Source organism: Lactuca sativa, chromosome 3 (genome assembly GCF_002870075.4).
Source record: "Lactuca sativa cultivar Salinas chromosome 3, Lsat_Salinas_v11, whole genome shotgun sequence".
Classification (NCBI taxonomy): Eukaryota; Viridiplantae; Streptophyta; class Magnoliopsida; order Asterales; family Asteraceae; genus Lactuca; species Lactuca sativa.
This window is the reverse complement of record NC_056625.2, coordinates 49,988,431-50,011,758: the sequence shown is the minus strand read 5'-3', so window position 1 is coordinate 50,011,758 and position 23,328 is coordinate 49,988,431. Positions and strand designations below refer to the sequence as shown.

Here is a 23,328-nt window from a genome sequence, read left to right as displayed (position 1 = left end):
ACAAAATAAAAAGTGTACCTTAAATATGATCACATTCTTAATAGAAACCGTTACTTTCGATGTCCAAACTCGAAAGGGACATATAATATTATTAAGAAACAATTATAAAAAAGAACGTATGGAGCATACGTAATTACTCAAACCTTAAAGAGCGAAAGTGAAAATATCCATTAATAAATACCATCGTTCCATTCTTCATCACTACAACAAAAACTAATAGCTCCTTTCAAGATGGAGGCAACCTTAAGCGTGATTGGAGTGTTTGGTGGTTTAGGGTTTATGTTGATAGTGTTGGTATATGCATGGATGTTCTTCAATTGGGTTTGGTTGACCCCAAAGAATACAGAGAAGTCTCTAAGAGACCAAGGACTCAAGGGAACCTCCTACAAGTTTTTATATGGAGACGTGAAAGAGATCGTGAAGATGATAACCGAGGCGAGTTTAAAACCTATAAACCTAACCGATGATATTCTGCCACGGGTCTTGTCGTTTGCTCATAATGCCGTTACCACTCATGGTATCTACTTTTGTTATCACTTTCATGCTTTACTTAAAACTTTTCAATTAGTCCGTGTTTGCATGTTTTTGCAGTAAGAAGGTGCGAATCCACTTTTCATGTTTAATCAACCTAATCATAATAGCATTCTTTACCAATGAACATTATGATTTATTTTTTCCATGTTGACTCGCGAAACCAATTATGGGGGCATGTTTAGACTTCTTATGTTCAAAAATCACATTTGTGTATTGGTTGGTACATTTTAAAAGAAGTATTAGTAGATGGGTGACAAAAATTCTAATTTTTGATGTAAGAGTTAAAAATTTTATATACTAATTACAAGTGCCATTTTGAAGTTGTATTCACTTTTTGTTACACTTTGATTGATGATTGGATAGGTAAGAATTGCTTTACATGGGCGGGGCCGAAACCTATACTGCATATAACAGATCCAACAATGATACGGGAGATGTTTGGAAAATATGAAGACTTTCAAAAGGCAAAAGGGTCAAATCCGTTGTTAACATTGCTAGCAAAAGGGTTGGTGTTAGTCGAGGGCGATCAATGGGTGAAACACAGAAAGATCATCAATCCTGCCTTTCATGTCGAGAAACTTAAGGTTTTGCTTCTTGTGTAATCCATTGTAGTTTGAGATGTGGGAAATTTATGTTGTCTAATACCAAAAATCCTACTTTCCTAAAGATAGTGATTACGTTTTAATGTTAGTGTTGTAAATATGTTCTTGATCATGTTTCTTTATAGCATATGGTACCTGCTTTTTATGTGAGTTGCGACGAAATGATCAAAAAATGGGAAGACACATTAAAGGAAGAAAGCTCCTGCGAAATGGATGTTTGGCCTCATCTCACAACAATGACTAGTGACGTGATTTCACGTACGGCTTTTGGTAGTAGCTTTGTGGAAGGAAAAAAGATATTTGAACTTCAACGAGAACTAGCTGAGCTAATTATAACGGCTTCCCGATCTATCTACATTCCAGGATCACAGTGAGTACATCTATCCAACAATCTTTTATGGACATTCTTCTCGTTATTAGAAAACTTTCTTTCATTAATTACTTTAAAGTTAAACAATTGTTTTATTTCTGATTCTAGATTTTTGCCAACAAAAAGCAACAAGAGAATTAAAGCAATTGCCCAAGAAGTAAAGGGTTTGGTAAGGGGTATTATTGATAAACGAGTGACCGAAATGAAAAGTGGGAAATGTAGCAACGATGACCTTCTCGGCATACTTCTAGACTCCAACTATAAAGAAATTAAACAACACGGTAATAACAAATTTGGACTAAGTATTGACGATGTCATTGAAGAGTGTAAACTCTTCTACTTTGCGGGCCAAGAGACTACTGCGACTTTACTTGTTTGGACAATGATTTTGTTGGCTCAACACAAAAATTGGCAAGATCATGCTAGAGATGAAGCTTTAAAGGTTTTCGGTGAGAAAAAACCTGCTATTAACGTGTTGAGTGATATGTTGAGTCAGCTGAAAATTGTAAGTTTTTTTTTTCATTCCTACATCTTCTTAATATATTTCGGTTAATAAGCTTTAGTTTCTCTATTTGCAGATTAATTCAGTCTTCCTTGAGGTACTTAGGTTATACCCTCCGGTGGTAGCAATGACACGGATGATTCACAAAGAAACAAAATTAGGAGACATAAACTTACCGGCAGGATCACTAATTCAACTGCACACAATGCTTTCACATTATGACCCTAATATATGGGGTGACGATGTGAAGGAATTTAACCCAGAAAGATTCTATGAAGGTGTGTCAAAGGTAACGAAGGGGCAATCAGTGTATTTCCCTTTCGGAGGGGGTCCTCGTGTTTGTATTGGACAAAATTTTGCTATGTTGGAAGCAAAACTGGCGCTTGCTATGATTCTATCACGATTCTCGTTTGAGCTTTCTCCATCATATTCGCATGCTCCACGTCCTATCGTCACTCTTCAACCTCAGTTTGGCGCTCACTTAATTTTACATAAATTAACTTGATGATTAATAACATTGTCTTTGGAGATTGAATGTTACATTTTTCGTAACTAAACCATGCAAGTATTTATGTTTGGTGTATAATTATGATCTGAAATCCATCACGTTATATAATTTATCGTCTTAAACGATGGTTAATGGTTACATTAATATTAATTTTGTTCTTATAAACCCAAACTCAATCATAGACACATTGCTTGAAAATTTGAAAATAATATTGTTTTCCTGTCTATATATATTATGATTAAAATCGTTAATTTAATGCGACTCGAAAATATATATATTTTACCACATTACATTACTAGAAGAATGGATGTCGGAAATACCGACAAATTGAAATTTCATATACCGATACTTTCAACGGTTTAATGATATATTGAAGTTCGTTGGTAATCCATTGGAAATTAGTGATGAATTCAAAATAATACTATAAGCTATCGGTATTTGTTGTTTTTTTTAGAAAGTTCAAATTTGTAATCTAAGGGTAATAATAACATTCAAAATATTATAGTTACAATAATAATAGCTATTATTATTCTTATTTTTTATCATTTTTATAATTATTATCATTATGATATCAAAACAATTATTACTGTTTACATTATTATTTTTATATATTATTACCATTTTCATTATTTCTATTTTATTAATAATATATTATGGTTATTTTGATCAGGTGAATACCCTCAATGCCACCTAGAAAATTACGAGCATTGCGTCAAGAGAAGGATTCCAAAACAATTAAATTTTTTTTTTGAACTAACAAAATTATACCATAGATATGATCTCATTCTTAAAAGAAGTCGTTACTTTCAATGTTGAAAGGGAAATAATATTATAAATTATATAAAGAAACAAATATATAAAACACAATGAAGCATCTAATTACGAAAACCTTAGGGAGCTAAAGTGAATATATCCATTAATAAATACCATCATTCCATTCTCCATCAATGCACCAAAGAACTAGCTTTTTTCAATATGGAGGCAAACGTAAGCATGATTATTAGAGTGTGTGGTGGTTTAGGGTTTTTGTTGGTAGTGTTGGCATATGCATGGAGGTTCTATAATTGGGTCTGGTTGACGCCAAAGAATACAGAGAAGTTTCTTAGAGACCAAGGACTCAAGGGAACCTCCTACAAGTTTTTATTTGGAGACGTGATAGAAATCGTGAAGGTGATAACTGAGGCGAGTTTAAAACCTATAAACCTAGCAGATGATATCCTGCCACGGGTCCTGTCATTTGTTCATAGTTCTGTTACTACTCATGGTATATATTAATTACTTCTGTTATCAGTTTTATATTCTATTTAAAAAAATTCACCTAGTTCGAACCTAGGCATCATCACCTTCTTTACTATGTTAACATTGAGATTTATCTTCCTTGAGTGACATTTACCCTTCTTGCGCTCGAATATCACATTTATGTATGGGTGATTGCATAGGTAAGAATTGTTTTATATGGGCGGGGCCGAAACCTATACTGCATATAACGGATCCAACAATGATACAGGAGATGTTGGGAAATTATGAAGACTTTGAAAAGGTAAAAGGGGCAAATCCACTGATAGCGTTGCTAGCAAAAGGGTTGGCTCGACTTGAGGGTGATCAATGGGTGAAACATAGAAAGATCATCAATCCGGCCTTTCATGTCGAGAAGCTTAAGGTTTTGCTTCTTTTGTTGTGCATTAGTTGAGATGCAAAGAATTTATGTTCTTTAATATAGTAGAAATTTTATAATTTAATACTCGATTAATTAATAACCTCGATAAAATTAACAATTTGTCTGGTCCCAACTTGGGACCAATACAAAATTGGATCCCAATTGATAAAATAATAAAATAATAGTTTTTTTGAAATCCCAATGTAAATATGTTGATCCCGACGAAACTATAATTTAATAATTACTAAAATATTTCAAAATTCTAGAATTATCTGGTAAAAAATGAATCTATAGTTACTTGTTTTTTTGTGAACTTCAAATTTATATTGAGTTCATCTTTAAATCTTCAAATCGAAAGTTTTGTCAACACACTTCACCAAATCTTGTTGAGTGCATCATTGGTGATGTCTCTTGTACTCACATAATAGTTTTCGTTGTTGATTGGTCATCATTGATTTTTTAACACCTTTTAGTTTAGAAGCCATAGTTGATGTGATTTTAAAATTTATCATTGACATTTTATAGTGATCAATCTAGATCTATGTACACTGAACTTGACAGATTCATTAATGTGTGAATATACATGAGACTTTTGAAGGTCCTTGTTTATGTTTTATTCAAATAGGTAAAGTGAACGGACATGAAAATTTTAAAGGCTGATGCATTAATTTGATAGTTGCTCACAAATATAAACCAACTCTTTAAATTAATAATTTATTAATTTATCGATATAATAATATATTGCTAAATTAATAAAATATCTCAGTCCCAACATTATTAATTTATAAAGGTTTTATTATAACCACGAATCCAACTTTTCTATACTTAATGACTGCTTTCAAATTTGGTTATATATATATATATATATATATATATATATATATATATATATATATATATATATATATATATATATATATATATATATATATATATATATATATATATATATATATATATATATATATATGCTCCTTTTGTTTCTTTATAGCATATGATACCAGCTTTTTACATGAGTTGTGATGAGATGATCAAAAAATGGGAAGATACATTAAAGGAAGAAAGCTTGTGCGAAATGGATGTGTGGCCTCATCTCCAAACAATGACTAGTGATATGATTTCACGTACAGCTTTTGGTAGTAGCTTTATGGAAGGAAAAAGGATATTTGAACTTCAACGAGAACTGGCTAATCTAATTATAACTCCTTTCAATATTTTGTTCTACATTCCAGGATCACAGTGAGTGTACATATATATCCCTAATAATATTTTTTGTATTTAGACATTCTTAAGGTTAGAAAAGTTGTTTTACTTACTTTATAACCAAGCAATTGTTTAATTTTATCTTGATTTTATAGATTTTTGCCAACAAAAAGCAATAAGAGGATTAAAGTGATTGCCCAAGAAGTAACAGATTTGGTAAGGGGTATAATAGATAAACGAGTTACCGAAATGAAAAATGAGAAATATTGTAGCAAAGATGACCTTCTTGGCATACTACTAGACTCCAATTATGAAGAAATTAAACAGCATGGGAATAACAAATTTGGGCTAAGTATTGGCGATATCATTGAAGAGTGTAAGCTCTTCTACTTTGCGGGACAAGAGACTACTGCGACTTTACTTGTTTGGACTATGGTTTTGTTGGCTCAACACAAAAATTGGCAAGACCGTGCTAGAAATGAAGCTTTAAAGGTCTTTGGTGAAAGAAAACCAGATATTGACGGGTTGAATCAGTTGAAAATTGTAAAATTTCTCTTTCCTACATTTTCTTAAAATATAACTGGCTAGTTTCCCTTTTTTTTTTTTTAACTTTACTATCTCGATTTGCAGATTAATAAAATCTTCCTCGAGGTTCTTAGGCTATACCCTCCGATAGTAGCACTCGCCCGAATGACTCACAAAGAAACAAAATTAGGAAACTTAACTTTACCAGCCGGATCACTCATTCAATTGCACACAATGCTTTCACATTATGACCCTAGTATATGGGGTGATGATGCGAAGGAGTTCAACCCGGAAAGGTTCTCTGAAGGCGTGTCAAAGGTAACCAAGGGACAAGCCGTGTATATTCCTTTCGGAGGGGGTCCGCGTGTTTGTATTGGACAAAATTTTTCAATGTTGGAAGCAAAAATGACTCTTGTTATGATTCTATCACACTTCTCGTTTGAGCTTTCCCCGTCATATTCGCATGCTCCACGTAGTATCATCACTCTTCAACCTCAGTTTGGTGCTCACTTGATTATTCGTAAACTTTCTGGTTAGTAACAATGTTCTTGAGACTAAAACTAATGTTAGCTTGGTGATTCTTATCACACAATAGTAATAATCCGAGAAGGATTGTAACAACATTGCATCGAATTTTCCCATTTTCATGGTTCGAATTAAGATTTTCCATTACAAGCATACAGTGGCGGAGCTATGTGGTTCCCAGGGGTCTTGGGTCACTACTCCGCTTCAGCCCCACAGTGTAAAAAAATTGTTTTTCTATTAAAGTGCACGACTATATATATATATATATATATATATATATATATATATATATATATATATATATATATATATATATAGGAGTAGGATCAAATGAGAACACCAAAAAGGTTGAGAACGCGAGAACAGATCTGAGCTCTTCAAATATTACGATCTAAGGCTATATAATTTGTAAAAGTCATGAGATGAAATTGTGAATTTCTAAAAGTCATGGGATGAGAATGTATATTTTTAATAGTCTAAAGGGTAATATGGTCATTACATGTTAACCTATTTTTGTCAAGTTGTTGGAATCTCTCTCACCCTTTCTCTCTCTCTTACTTACGTATATTTCTTCCTCTCACTCTCAAATACAGTTTTCAAACCTTTAAACCCTAATTGAGCCGCCACCACCATACACTTCCAAAACCATCTTCGCAACCTTCATCTTTTATCCTTTACTACATCTACAAAACCTACAACTTGTTGTCACGACTTGTAAATCGAGAAGATCAAGAGGCTCGAGGGTTGAATCGATTTTCGGGGCCAAAGTGAGCACAATTTTTGTGTTGTCGTCGCTACCTCATCTCCGCCCTGGTGCTCTTTTTCATCACAACCTACTTATGTTGCCTCATTCTTCTTCTTTCTTCGTGCGTGTGTGGATCAATTGGCAAAATAAAAAAGCTTCAAGAAAGATCAATCAACAAAATATCAACCTTTCGTGCCTCTTTACTCCCACGTAACCAAAATCTGACTTTGAAACACCAATAAGGTTTGTCATTTCTTATTTTGGAAGTTAATTTTGAATGGCTAAGAATAATTGGAGTTTATTTGTTAAAAGTCAAAGTTTGTTACTTTGATTTAAAATTTACTTTTAAAATTGCTAAGTGGTGACAATAAATCATAAATGGAGTTTTTTACTTAAAGCAATATCGATTTTTTATGATTACATTAGCGACTCCGATCAAGTAAACACTCAATTGATATTTACTCAATTTTTCAATATATGCTAAAACTTAATGTTCGAATATATGAGCACTACAATTTTGATTTGTTGGATTAACTTATTGATAGTTTATGCTTGTTTTGGAATTTTATATTCTGTAAAAGTATTTACTTTTTATAAGAGTTATTTTTTCATGTGATTTTAACATTATATATATATATATATATATATATATATATATATATATATATATATATATATATATATATATATATATATATATATATATATATATATATATATATATATATATATATATATATATTTTCTTTTTGAAAGTTTTGATGAAGAAAAGTTCTAGGCTATATCCGTAGTTATTTCTTTATGAATATAATGTATAGATGAAGCTAATAAAAATATATAAATCAAGTTCTGTGAAAAAGACTTTAATCATATATGAATTGAACCATATGATTTTTTTCATTTGTGATTATTATGTATTTTCAACTTTTCGTTGTATTTTAGTCCTTTATGATTAAAATTGTACTAGATTTATGTTTCTATATTTGTACTGTGAAATCTAAGATCTTCTGGAATATAATGTTGGAATGGTAATGTTCAAGAAAACATTATAAAGTGATATGTTGATGACTTTATAATTACAAGTATAAGAATTCATATGTATTTTATTTTTTGTTCATGTCATATTAATTTATGATTATAAGTGTATTCATATGTGATATATTCATGTATGAATATAATTACAATTATATGAATTCATATGTATTTTTTATTTTGTTCATGTCTTTTCATTTATAGTTTGACATCATATGTGTTTCTCTAAATCCTTTTCATTTAATTGTATTTATTTCTTTATTTGACAGTGTGTAGAGGAACTCGAGATGCATCTACAAACGGGATATTGGAGTGCTAATATACAACCAAACAAAACAAAGTGGAAAAGATATTGCCTTATTCATTTATGATTATATAATAATAGTTACTTATTTTTATTCGAATTTTTGTTTATGTTGTATTCATATGTGATTATAGAAAAATAGATATGTATTACATTGTAACTTTTTGTGATACTATTATTTATGAATAGATGTATAATCTAGATATACATCCAATATGTTTTTATTTATTTATGATTATAGTTGTATTGTAAATTTTCTCTATAAATTGCGCTATATTCGTTTAGTAGGTGTGAAACCCGTATACTACACGGGGATATTACAAGAAATGAATATTTGCATTTTTATCCCTTAATAGCATCATAGTTTCATTTGTATCACATAATACATTATGGTGTAAAAACATTATCAAACACAAGTATGATGCTATTATAGTGTAAAAACAAAAAACATAATAAAAAAAAACGATACAATGTAGTATTATGACATAGTATAAAGTAATTTTTATGAGATGCAATTTGTGTATTTTGTTAAAACACATATATAAAATACAATAAAATCATAAAATTCTATTATATTGGAATAAATAGAAAGCTAATATGTGCTATAAAGAGAATATATATTATAAAGTTGGTTTTTTATTTGCTTTTATGCGTTTAATTAAGTAAAGATGAAAAAATTTGAAAAAAAAAATTAACCCTTTAACGTATCTATAAAACAAATATTTGTTGGTTTAATTAACATGAGCATTCTACAAAAGAATAAGAAAAGTAAATTATTATAATGGTAACATTTTTGTATTTCTGAATAATGTAGTAGTTATATAAGTGACAAATATATGAAAAAAAACTTGAAAAACTGAATAGAAAAAACACAATACAATTTTCATCAAAATAATTCTATTAACTCTATAAAGGTAATTCAAACACAATAAAATAATATCAAATTGTTCCAACCATCAAAGCAAAACAAACCCACACAAAGAAAAACAAAAAATAGAGTGACTTTGGGGGTTATCAATGCACTCGACATAAGTAACATATCAAATAAAAAATATTAAACGGAATGTATTCGTACCATTGGAAATATTAGATAACGGAGTTCTTAAATTAAAATTGGAAGTAGATTCGAAATTTTGTTGAGCACGACCACGATTAGCTATAAAATAAAAACATTAGTAAATAAAAATACATATCAATTAGTTCAAAAGAAACAAACATATTCGGATAAACGAATATATTTATATACTATATGGAATACCTATTGGCGTGGTGGTCATATCATTACATTTTCTCTTATCCAAATACATTTTTCTCTGTTGTCTTTTGACCTTGGGATCGTTATATAATGGATCTTTGCTATTAACAATGGAAGAAGATTGGAAACTTGTGTGCTATATCTATATGATATATTTGGGTTAACATTTTCATCAAAACGGGTAACATATATAGAATTATCTGAATAAATTATATATTGTTGCCGATAACCCACATCTGATATATAAAAGTAACAAAAATAAATAAGAAAATATATTAGTTATATTTCATAAAGATTCGATTGGATATAATACAATATTTTGTATAAATTAATTGATATTAACCTCTCAAATTACAATATAAAAAATTCAATTGTATACAAACGATTACCAATTTGCATGCTAGACGTAACATTGGATTTTCTTTTATCCATATGTAATTTTCTATGTTTTCGTCTTTCTTTAGGGTCCGTAGAATCCATATCTTGTTTGAAATCGTTAAACTTTTAAATTCCTGTAATAAATAGTGTAACAAAAAGTGTTAATTTTTTTTTAATTAAGTGTTACTCTTAAGACAATTGAATATATTTTTGCTTGTAATGATGGTGTTTATGTCCATATGATCATTGAATATAACCACAAACATACTCAAGAAGCAAAAAAAAAAAAACCACATCAACAATGGATGTTGTTCCGGCTACATCACATTCATACACATAATACAGAATAAAAAACACACAAATACAAATGACATACATAATTACACACAAACACACAGTGATAACATGGTTAAAAAAATAATTGAGTTCAGCGCTGTGTAGAAGCATATTCCAACCTTGTGTAGAAGCTGCAAGGTAGCAAATATACACTTTATTTAAGCAAATTAGTATACATAATGACAGTAAAATGTATGCAGGATGTTGCATTTTTGAAAAATAAATGTTCGCACACACAAACAGTAAAACATAGTACTTTCAGTTTGGTGTTTAAAGTGGTAGAAATGTGGTAGTATACTCATATATTATAAATTAAAACGACTTGTCAAAAATAGTTAGTTGAGTAGGGAAAAAAAGTCAATTTACAACAAATACACAAAATAAGGAAATCATTATATAGAAGTGTATGGAGTGTGGATGCAAAATAAGACTGAAAAGGATATACAAATCAAGTTTTGTGCAGCACATATAGAACCTATAACAATTTAATAATACCTCAAGTACCACCTACCTACTTATACTATCAAGGATGTACCACAATGACAGACAACAATTTGATAGAGAAAGCCATCTCCCAAAACAACTGTACCACATGTAGAGATAACAAACAAATACTTAACTAAAAAGACGATACTACCCTTATACACACGAGTAACTTTGGGGGTTATCAATTTTAACAAACAAACAACAATAAACAATTTGAAACATTTTTACTCATTCCAACACAATATAACTACAAAAAGATACATAATCAAATATATTGTGGCAAATTTAAAAAATTTATAATATTTGCCAAAACCGAATGTACACCAAATTGAAACAAAAACATCACATTTATGATTTTTTTTTTTAAATTTTTTTAACAGAATGTGACGTGCTAATAACAAATAAGAGGTTTTTTTTCCAGAGTTGTTTTTGTTACTTCTGTGAGTTGTTAGTATTTATGAATTTCCTATGATGTTCTTCACCTCAAATAGAATGAATTTCCTTTTATCTTCTCTTGTCTGAATTTGTTATTAAAGATTGTCTGCTTTCTTGCCATTTTGGGATGCAAAATGTGAATATTTCCTATTTATTTTTTAAGTCAAAATGTGAATATTTCCTATTTATTTTTTAAGTCAAACCTTCTTCTTAACCTTCTTCTTACAGAAAAGTGGTGGTAATGTTCCCAACACACTTGTCATTGCAAATTGTTAATTTGTCAAATTTAGAATAACAACAAAGTACACTTATCACAGGTGAGTCCATTAAGAATTTCAAACTTGTTGCCTCTAATTCCAACACACTTGTCATTGCAAATTGTTAAGTTGTCAAATTATAGAGTGATAGTTAATTAGTGAATTGTTCCTTAATTGAAGTGGTGTATTAAGATTCTCATAAACTTGCAAATTACACAAAGTGGGTTATTTCAACTAAACTAAGCCATTAACCATCAAGGAGGTTACATAGCAAGTAGTTATATAATCAAACACATAATATTCATTTGACCAATTATCAAGAAATCTAGACCAAAAACTCTTATGAGCATATAATCAAACAGTTGGTGTGCAAGGAAAATAGAATCGTACCTGTAATAACGCCAACAATTAAACCGAGAACATGGAAGATCGATAATTGCAAGGGTTAGAGCCTGAAGATCGATGGAGATCCTAAAGCTCGATGTTGGCAGATCGAGAAATTGGAAGATCGATGTCGGAGTTTTGGGGTCGATTGTTGATCGAAGATGGAAAGCGTGATGATCGATTGAGAGAATAATTGTAGCCGGCGGTAAAATGGCAGAGGAGGAAGCGGCGTTGTAGAGATGGGAGTTTCATTGGGGAAGAGAGAGTCGATGGAGAATTGGAGATGGAGGCGTAGAGGAGGAGAGGTAAAATGAGGGTATAGAAAAAAATCAATTTTAGAGTTGTCATTAATTATGTCATTTATTACATTACAAATATATCAATTGTATTTCAACGAAGCATTTATTTTTATCAATATTGTAACCGATCTGTGATATGTGAATAAATCAGAAAATTACATGTGAAAATAAATAAATTCTAAAATTCTATTAAAATGCCATGTGTCCAAAACAATGAGGAGATGACATGTGGCAGAAAATGAGTTTTATTTGTTAGTATAGATTATTACAACTTAATTCATCTATTCATTCACGATTAGAATGGATTCATATATGATTACAAATATGTTTTATTTTGGTATGATTACACATATTCGGTTGAAATGATAAATTCATCAAATAAAAAAAAAACGTTTTTTAATTATGGTAAAAAAGTTTTTTTTAATAATCTATTTGATTAAAAATAGATTAAATTCATTTATAATATTTAGGTAAAAAATCAATTAATTAGACAACATCCCATGATTGTAGGAAATCATTAATTATCCATATTTAATTACATTGTAAAATTCCTTTTACGCCCTTATGGAATGATTGGTCTACAATTGTTCTCGCGTTCTCAACCTTTTAGGTGTTCTCTCTCTGTCTCTCTCTCTCTCTCTCTCTCTATATATATATATATATATATATATATATATATATATATATATTAGGTTCAAATGTTTTCACTATCTATTGTGTGCATTTGTGATTGATTCTGGACAAATCATTTTAGTTATTTTAAGAAAATAATTAATGCATATTAAATGTTGAAGATGTAATTAATACCCATTATATCTTCAACATGTAATATGCATTAATTACTTTTTTAAAATAACTAAAATGATTGGATCATACATGCACACAATAGATAGTGAAAACAAAATAACCTAACCCTATATATATATATATATATATATATATATATATATATATATATATATATATATATATATATATACTCTAATAAATAAAGGTTTTTTTGCCACTTGTCATATTCTCATTCAATTTGCTACATGTAATTTTATGGTAATTTTAAATTAATTTTTATTCCAATTGTCATTTTATGGTTTTTCTATTTTATTAAATGTCAAATATTATTTAAATCTAATAATAAATACATATCAATTTCATTAATGGACTTTCCTTATAATTTCAAAATTACTAATTTAAAGTTTCATTAATTTCCTTTATTTATTTATCTAAATTAATTTTTTTAATTTAAAAGACAAAAAAAAAACACTTTAATTTTTATAATTCAATTCTCACTTTTCTTATAAATTCAAACTTCTCAAATATTTTGAATTTTATATTATTATTTTTTAAATAAATTCATGTGATACATGGGTCTCACACCTAGTTTATATATATATGCGCCACTACCAAAAGATCCTACGTCCGCCTCTACAAGCATACCATATTTTTTTGAAGATGCAAACAAACCTTTAAACTTTACAAAAACTACAACTACTACTATAAATATTAGGATCACCAACGGACAAGTTTCGTTGCTAAAAGATAGAACATTGGCGCAAACTTGGTGATAGGATTTTTTTTTACGTATGGACATAAAAATTCTGGTCTAAAGTTAAATACTTAAATGTATAACTTCTAGATAAGTCAACTTTCAATTTCGTGAGAGAGATAATAACTTACCAATGGAATAAAAACTTATTCTCAACTATGGCTCGTGAGTTTTTGGGCATGTGGTTGTCTAGAGTTTTAATGTATATAATGAAAAATGTTTAAAATAATTGAAAATTAGAATTAGAGTTTTGTTACATATGTAAGAGAATAGGGTAGAAAACATAATATGATCACTAGATTCTTCAAGGATCATATTGGTTCATCCCCTATGTCTGGGTTATGAGAAATTTGATATAGAATAATCCTTAAAGGAACAATCAAGATTTTAGACACAAAAAAGCTTGATAAAAACGAGAGAGAATATGATGTGTGTATATTTCGTATGTTTCAAAAACGTAAGAAAAATTCTGATATCTTTCAGAATTCAAAAACAATTGTATTTGGATAAGATAATTAAGGGTTGGATAAACACACAAATCAAGATTCTAGTAAATTTGCATTTTTTTTCCTAACCCGCAAAACGTGCAAACCCGCCAAGGATGCTGCCCCTTGGATCCCCTCAAGGAGGCGCGACCCCCTTGACCTCTGCTCTTTTGGTCGTACCGGGATCAATCTAGATTAATAAAAGTGTGTACTCTGCACCTCTAATCTTATATTAAAACTAAAATATAATTCCTTTAAAACATGTATAAATCTAATTACATAAAATATAAAATGAAACGATGTGACTAAAATCACTAAGGTCATCTCCAATGGATTAAACCCATGGAGAGTTGTATGGATTCCCAACTAAGAAAGAGAATATACACATTCACTTTAATTCTTAAAAAATTAATAAATTTTCAATTACAACTTCATTCTACCGTTCAATGGTCATTCAACTCCACACTCTCTCTCCTCTATATTATATTCACATTTACTCCATTAAACCCTTATACAACTCCCATTGTGGATGACTTAACAACATATAATACAACTATTGGAACCCGTGCGTTGTGGCAGGTTTATAAATCATATATTTCTGACATAATTTATGTAATGTTCTATTATTGCATATTTATCATTTCTATTAACATGAGGATATTATATGAGGCATGAGGCCCATGACTTTAATTGTCTTATAGTAGAATCGTCTTTGTAATTTTTATATTATTGATGGGCTATTTTTATAATTTCGATATTACAAAATAATTGTTTTTGTAATGTCGCTATTATACTGCTCCATTTTTATGATATCGGGGGCATGTTTTTTTTTCCCACAAACCATCTCTACAATTTCGATGTTACACATGGCCAAATTATGTAATCTCGCTATTTTAGGAGGTCATTTCTGTAATATTATTACATTAAGGACTAATTTTATAATTATTTCTTACAACGACCAAAATGGTAATTATATACGGGATCATTTATGCAATTCTTAGTTTCTTTTAGGGACCGTTTTGTAAATTTATAAGTCTTACAAGGACTATTTATGTAACTATTTCTTATAGGTACCGTGGTGATTCGTAATTTCTCTAGTGACAGTTTATGTAACTTTGTGATCAAGATATTTTTGAAAAATTTTCAAAATATGAGGTGGCATTTTTTTCTTGCAAATTAAAACAATAGAGTACATTTCTTATGTTTGTAATAACATGCGGATTCTTTATGTGGCAGACATTTATATGGCAGACATGTCAATTTAAATTTATGAATTTTTTTATTTTATATGATAATATTACTTATTTAACAAATTGGATTGATTTATACAAGTTCATTTTTTGTTAAGATAAATTGATGAAACAATAGCAAGTGTTATTTTTATACATTTTATATTTTTTTTTGAACCGGCTAATCTAATCTACTCCTAAGCTAACAACATCTATTTCACCTATGTCCACGACGAGACTTGAACTCTCGACCTCAAAGAGGGAGGGCACCACCTGATACCGCTGGGCTACAAGCCCTTTTTTACGTCTCATCTTCTAACCATATAATCTACATATTTAGAAAATCAAAACCTTATCAATCAAATATCTAGAAATAAATGACAACTTCTATTCAGAATGTTGATTAAAGAAATATTTTTTTTTTTGGATTCCGACATTATGATTAAAATGTTAATTAAAGAAATAATATCTTTAAATCATTCAAAATCGTTGACCCTTATAATGTTCAAAACTATCATTTAATCAAACCTCATTAAATATTCATCTAATTCAACTATTTTTGACAATTATTTGAATTTAATATAAAATCACACCTCCTGTTAATTATCTTTTGAAAATCGTTAATCAGCTCACATTCATTATTATCTTCACCAATTTCTTTTAATTCCAATCTTTGGATATACTAAATAATAGATAAACATATTGTCTCTAATTTAAAGTAGATTTTAAGCGATTTTGTTTTTCATTGTCTGCGTTTTGTAAAATTATAAATAATTCTCACATTCCTCATTTTGTCCTTCACATGTCTTCTCTTATATCAATGCACTACAGAAATTGAACAAAACAATACATCAACCTTCACATCAGTTTTGTTACGAAACTTCAATGTATCTCCTTTTCTGCGTGTGCTTTTTAAGATGTGTATGTGTTGTGTTTCCCTTTGTTGGTACCTCTTATATGTGTTAAGTAACTATTTGTAACTGTTCTCAGAGAAACATGCATAAAAAGATTTAGAACTTCATAAAATTATTAACAACTTCATCTACTTTATATAAAGCAAAGTGACAAATTTCTGTATCTACTCACATTTATATCGACTCTTATAGACAGGTCAGACCCAATATAAGTGAAATATAGAAAATCATAGGTACAAGAATATATTCAGATTTCTATAAACATTTAGAATTCGTATAATTATTTGTTATGTTATGAGATCCATCTATGAATTTTTTAATCTCTCAAACCTGATATATATCAAGCAAAAATAGCTAATATGCATCATGCAAATTCAAATTAACATGTGTATGTGTTGTGTTTCTCTTTGTTGGTACCTCTTATATGTGTTAAATAACTATTTGTAAATGTTCTCAGTGAATCCGTTCATTGCCCACAACATAAATTCAAATAAATTAAAATATACATTTGTGGCATCCAATACTCGATCGACATGCTCCAGTATGAACCTTCCCACACTTCCCACAAGTGCAGACACGTTGCCTTCCCGTCCTGGAATTAGCGACCTTGAACCGCTTCGGCGCCGGCTGCGCCTACCCTGGGGTATGCCTCAACTCTCGTAATTGTAACTCAATCTCCAACTCACGTCACCTTGTGGCCTCCTGAAGATCCCACAAGGAATCACATCTCTGGGTCGCAACAAATTGTCTGATATCAGTCTTGAGCATGCTCAGATAACGAGTCATATGAGCCTGCTTAGAAGCAAACTTCGGGTAGAACATCGCCCTCTCAGTAAACAACCAGGTGATCTCCGTCATCAACTTCGTGCCCTGACTCAGATATAAGAACTCATGTGCTAGTCTCTCCCTCTCCGCTCGTGGAACATAACGGGTACTGAACATGTCCCTGAACTGATCCCAAGTAATCGCAACTCTCTGCTCCTCAGTGTATGACCCGGTAACCAATCTCCACCAATCCTTCTCCCCGGATCGTAACAGGTTCAGAGCACACCTCACCCTCTGATCAGTAGGGCATGAACACATGAAGAAACATCCCTCCACATTAGACAACCATCTTATAGCGACGTTCAAATCCTGAACCCCATTGAAAGTAGGGGGCTTCGTGTTGTCGAAGTCCCGGTACTGAAATGCCCGGATGGCTCCTCCCCTGCTGCCGTTAGAGCCGATGTCGCTGCAACGACAACCGTCTTAGCAAGGGTTGCATAACGCTCGTCAAAGTACTCAAACATGGTGGTCTTAATAGACCCAAAAATCTCCGGTAACTGCGGCCGGAACAGAGTAGCAACCTCATCATGCAGGATCTCACGAATCCTGGCATCCAATTCATCCGTCCCCATCTGACCGATGACCTCAGGCGGTACTGATCCATCCTGACCGTCAACTCCTGACCCTGATCCCGATTCGGATCCAGCCTGAAAGCGTCTCGTAACCACCATACTAAAAATATACCAAGAAAGATATCAAATAATCCACATAATAACTGGGAACCAACTCCCAACTAGCCCTAGGGATTACGACTTTCTTGACAAGCGTATGGATCCGGTGCTTTCAGTAGTACGGGCCCATACTACGTTCCACACCTACCTATATTTGTCTCAAGTATCATCATAACACCCTAGTATACACATGCATGGCAATCGTTCAACTTTTGCTCATAGAGAAGGGCTAACTATTTCATAACTGGCCTACCGACCTCATACAACTCACCCATGAAGGCTGAGGATAATCAGAGGAAATGAGCTATAAGGGTGTTTATATAGTCCCCAACCCTAAATATTAGGGTTTTCACCTAAACAAGTTTTATGCTAGCAACAATCATTGTCCATATGAAGAAGCAATTTTTTAAAATTAGACATAAATTGAGAACTAGGAACATTTATTTGCTTCTTGTCATTCAATTTGCAATAGAATTCTGGCATAAACTAACTGTGATGGAGTATATCGATCTATTAGGAAACAATAGAGGGGCATTTTCGTTATTTTTGATATAAGAAGACACATTAATCCTTTGTTTTGGGTCCTTTTTGCTGACTGATTTGGTTAGTTTCAGATTCCTTTGTGAAAATTTGGTGTTTTTCTTGGCTTTTAGTGCACGTGTATGGTTTATAGTTTTTTTTTTTCATTTTTTTATTTATAACAAAGTACTTTGCTAATTGCGTATACGTCTTTATAAAACAAAAAAAATTTATTTTTTGGTTTCTGTGAGATTCGGTCTTAAAGTAATTATTTTTGTTAAACTGAAATAGCAAAATGTTTTAATCTAAAATTATAAAAATATGATTAAAGAAATTTTTAGCTATTTGGCACGTTTAGGTTTAAAAATACAAAGCATGATTTGGGGCATTTTACTAATTTAAAAAAGTTTCAATCTAAACTTGCATATGATGTTTTGAAAATATCATACTGAAAAGTTTATGCTTGAGAAATTGAATTTGAGAATATTATAACAATGTATATATTAGTTTTAACTAACAATTATTATAAAAATATCTATTTTTTTTAAATTAATAGTTTTTTGTGAAACATTGATTAGTTAATAGGATAAATAGCAAAAAAAGACACTAAGTTTAAACCAAAATTCTAATTTGACACTTTGTTTATTTTTGTCTCAAATTTGACATTATGTTTTCTATTTTTTTACAATTCTGACCACTTGACCAGTCAACCCGGTTATCTGCTAATATGGCATGATAACGTGCGAGTTTTGATGACGTTATATGCTGACATGACATGCTGACGTGTCAAAGCCGAATTTTTCCCGCATAAGACACTAAGTTTTCACTTTTTTTCGATTTTGACACAAAATTCAATTTTTCTTTCAATTTTGACACTCTGTTTTTTTTTGTTCAAAATCGAACATCATTTTTTCCAATTTAGTTTAATGTTGACCATTTTTCATTTGAAACCGTTCAAATATTTTTTTAATACATTTTAAACTGTATAAATATATTTTTTTCATTTAAAAACCATATTTTGTATAAATACAAGATCTTTTTTTTATATTCAAACCATAATTTTATGTATAAATATGTATTAGTTATATAAAAACCATATTTTATATTAAATAAACAACTTTAAAATGAGTTTGAAGGTTTGGAGGCGTATAGTCGATCAAAGCCCAGATGTCAAGTTTGCAACCTGTAAAATTTTTACCTCTTATTCGAAGCTTATGATTAGTTTGGTTCTCATGATATAACTAATGCATATTTATGCACAACATTATGCTTTGAATGTAAATAAAAAAAAAAAAAAAAAAAACACCCTTGTATTTAAATAAAAATGTGGTTTTTAAACGAAAAATATATATATTTATATGGTTTTAAATGTAATAAAATATATCTATACGGTTTCAAATGGAAAATGGTCAACATTGAATAAAATTAGAAAAAATGATGTTTGATTTGGAACAAAAAAAATAGAGTGTCAAAATTAGAAAAAAAAAACAATTAAAAAAACTAAAAATTTAGTGTCTTTTGTTGGAAAAAAAATTCAATTTTGACATGTCAGCATGTCATGTTATCAAAACTAACACGTCATAATGTCACGTCATCAGATAACCAGGTTGACCGGTCAAGTAGTCAGAATTGTAAAAAATTGGAAAACACAGTGTCAAATTTGAGACAAAAATAAACATAATGTCAAATTCGAATTTTAGTGAAAACTTAGTTATTACAATTAGTTATAACTAAAGCTGAAATTATGTTTAATATATGTTGGTTATTTTTAAATTTTATTAACATTTAGAAAAGAAGAAGGAATTTTTAAATAATTTAACTTTTATTTTATCTATATTATTTAATTATAATTCGAAAGATATGTTAAGATTCTAATTAAATATGGTATGATATAATTTTTTTATTTTAATGAAAATATTGTATAATCCTTATTAATTTTGGTATAATGTTAGAATCTTTTTGGTGTTATTTTTTAGATGTATATTATATTATAATTTTAATTAATTTTAACAAAATCGAAATTAACTATCTTTGGAATTGATACTAATTACAAAAATGTCATTTTTACATATTAGAGATGATTATGATTTTTTTAACTATTATGTTATAAGAATCCAATTAATTTTGGTATGATTTTAAAATATTTTGGTATGATCTTATTACACTTTTAGGTTGATTTATTAATAAAGAATATATAATCTATTTATGCATCCTTTGGGATTAAGTATGGAAACGATTTTGTTGACACCTATAATATATGGGTAATAATTTCCAAAATTGTCTTTAAATTTCTCTTGTATATATTGTATATGATTTCCTTAACGATTACTTTTATTCACTGTGAACATTAAAGCTCTTTAACATCGGAATCAGGATACCCAGAAATACACGAGGTTAGTGATTCCATTCTTTTTATGTATACAGTATTATTTTTTTTACTTGACACACATTGAAAGACGACTATTACCTGTTGTTTTGTTTATTAATTGTCAATTCGACTTATCAGATCACTTCAATTCATCAAATCGATAATGGAGTACACTTCGAGCAATAACAGTAATGATGCACAAGATCACCCATCCATCATATGTGCTTTACATCTTATTGTCTAAAAATGACATATTGCGATTCGATGGATATTCAGAAGAATAATTAGTGATATATGCACCTTCTATTATTAATGATTTCAACTCGAATGGATCGAGACTTATCAAGCTTGATAAAAAAATATGGATATTTTTCTATAGGTGGAGATCGTTTGTAGGGTATTTTCATTCAGAATCAATAGGTTAAAATAGATGTTAGTAATTACAATGTCGGTGCACATGAATGGTGGGATTATCGAAACAATCTCCTTATTTTTTTTAAAGGAAATACGGTTGAGTCTGTCATTCCGACACATTGTTCTCATGAAGTATTTTCATTTTGTTCAGATTTTTAGATAGTGACTGTGCTAAGTAGAAATGTATTTTAATCGTCAACTCATGTTTTATTTTGTTTAATGATATTATGGGTTGTTTGGTATAGGGAATCGGGAGCAGAGAAATGGAATTTATTCCATTTCTCTTGTCTGGTTAGTACTTAAAAAGGGGGAATTGGGAAATAATTCAATTCCATTTCCACTCAATTAATTCTCTTTATTTTATAGAGAAAAGGAGAGAAAAAATTCCTGGGAAACAGAAAAAAAGTGGAGAATTGGGCTCCAAAAAATCGGTCTCACGTTCGAAGCTTCTCACATGATTTTCGATTGAGTTTGTTATGAATTCATAGAGTCTGATCATTCCTCCTTCACGTAATTCTTCACCATAAACCCTCCTGATGCTCTGCGGCATCCTCCCTCACCTTAAATAGTAATCGATCAAACCCTACTCCTACTTCTACGGTCGATCAATTAAAGGTATGTTTTATTTCATTCTCATTAATATAAATTGTTCCTGTCTTTTTTCTTATTTGGTTCTAATTTGCGTTTTTTGAAAACCAATTGTTTCTTAGAATCTGTTATTGTGATCTAATTTGAGTTTCATGTATAAAAGCATTTTCACTGTTCAATTGCTGCAAAATTTCAATTTGCTCCATTGGAACGTTCACGACTTCACTTCTTCTTTGTCGATTTTGTCACCATCATCCTCCAATTCAAGGTATGACTATTAATCTTGCTTTGATAAAACGTGATAAAACCGATCCTTGATGTTTGAATGCTAATTTTCTGTTATTTGAAGGTCAATTTTGAGTACTACATGGGATTTAATTTGTAACTGGTTTGTGATTGAGTTTCATGTAGAAAAGCAATTTGTTTTTTACAATTTAAGTTTTTATTTTTATTTTTTCTCTTATATGAACAACCATAAAATCTTCATATGATATCGGAATAAGTATATTGTTTTTCTAGAGTGTAGTTCTCTATATTAACAATATTTTAGGCTTAAAAAATAGCTTAATTGATTAAGATAAGATTGAGTTATACAACCGTAAACAGGCGTTGTTACGACTATTCTAAACTATTTCAACATTTTGTATATTTTTTGTCCAATTTTGAACTACCATAAAATCTTCATACGAGATCAGTATTAGCTGATTTTTTCCCAAATTGTACTCCTCTATGCTTACTACGTTGTAGGATCAAAAAACAACTTAATTGATTAAGATTTGATTGAGTTATACAACCCTAAACAAGGGCTGTTAGGATTGTTGTATAATATTTCAACATTGTTTTGATTTTTTGTCCAACTTTGAACCATCATAAATCTTCATACGAACTCGTAACCATGAATAGATGTTATTGGAATGATTTGAATTCAAAACATGAGGTGTTGCTTGATTCCTAGATTGATATATGGAGTATTTGGCCATAAGGGTATTTTGGGAAATCTAGGGATAACTATATGATGATTGACATATTGCAAGTGCATGACATTCATGAACATGAATCGACACTTTAGAGATGAAACTAGAACATAAACATGAAATATCTCTTGAGCTATAAGTGGTTCTAATGATTGTTTTAGCCTAGCGGGCAATTTGGGAAACATGGAATAGAAATGAGGAATCCATGGTTAGTTTATGTACTTACAATGAGATTAATTAAGGTTTTATGTGCTTGACAACATTTATTTGAGTGTTCGATAAGTTGGGAACAAGCCTTGTGAGCTTTGGAATGTTCAAGTGAAAAATAGACTAGTTTACCCTTCTTTTAAACACTTGAGATCATCATGATCTAAAGGTTTCAATGAACACTTAATGGATTAAGTGGAGTGTTTTTAGATGATAAAACACCTCCTAAATATGTGTGAGAACCTAAATAAATG

General features: G+C 30.1%; 2 protein-coding genes and 1 long non-coding RNA gene across 3 annotated transcripts; all 3 read left to right on the top strand.

Moving 5' to 3' along the window:
- The first annotated feature begins 231 nt into the window (after nucleotides 1-231).
- On the top strand, nucleotides 232-2,513 carry LOC111884424 (cytochrome P450 CYP72A219). The gene is made up of 5 exons (XM_023880751.1): nucleotides 232-517; nucleotides 898-1,118; nucleotides 1,262-1,506; nucleotides 1,615-2,011; nucleotides 2,085-2,513. The coding sequence occupies exons 1-5, from the start codon at nucleotides 232-234 to the stop codon at nucleotides 2,511-2,513; spliced, it is 1,578 nt and encodes a 525-aa protein (XP_023736519.1).
- Nucleotides 2,514-3,491: 978 nt separating this feature from the next.
- Nucleotides 3,492-6,438, top strand: LOC111884425 (cytochrome P450 CYP72A219-like). The gene is made up of 5 exons (XM_023880752.1): nucleotides 3,492-3,780; nucleotides 3,956-4,176; nucleotides 5,165-5,412; nucleotides 5,532-5,919; nucleotides 6,007-6,438. The coding sequence occupies exons 1-5, from the start codon at nucleotides 3,492-3,494 to the stop codon at nucleotides 6,436-6,438; spliced, it is 1,578 nt and encodes a 525-aa protein (XP_023736520.1).
- Nucleotides 6,439-6,898: 460 nt separating this feature from the next.
- On the top strand, nucleotides 6,899-8,742 carry LOC111884453 (uncharacterized). Its single transcript, XR_002847772.3, has 2 exons — nucleotides 6,899-7,414; nucleotides 8,473-8,742. It is a non-coding gene; the product is annotated as an uncharacterized LOC111884453 (long non-coding RNA).
- Nucleotides 8,743-23,328: the final 14,586 nt, after the last annotated feature.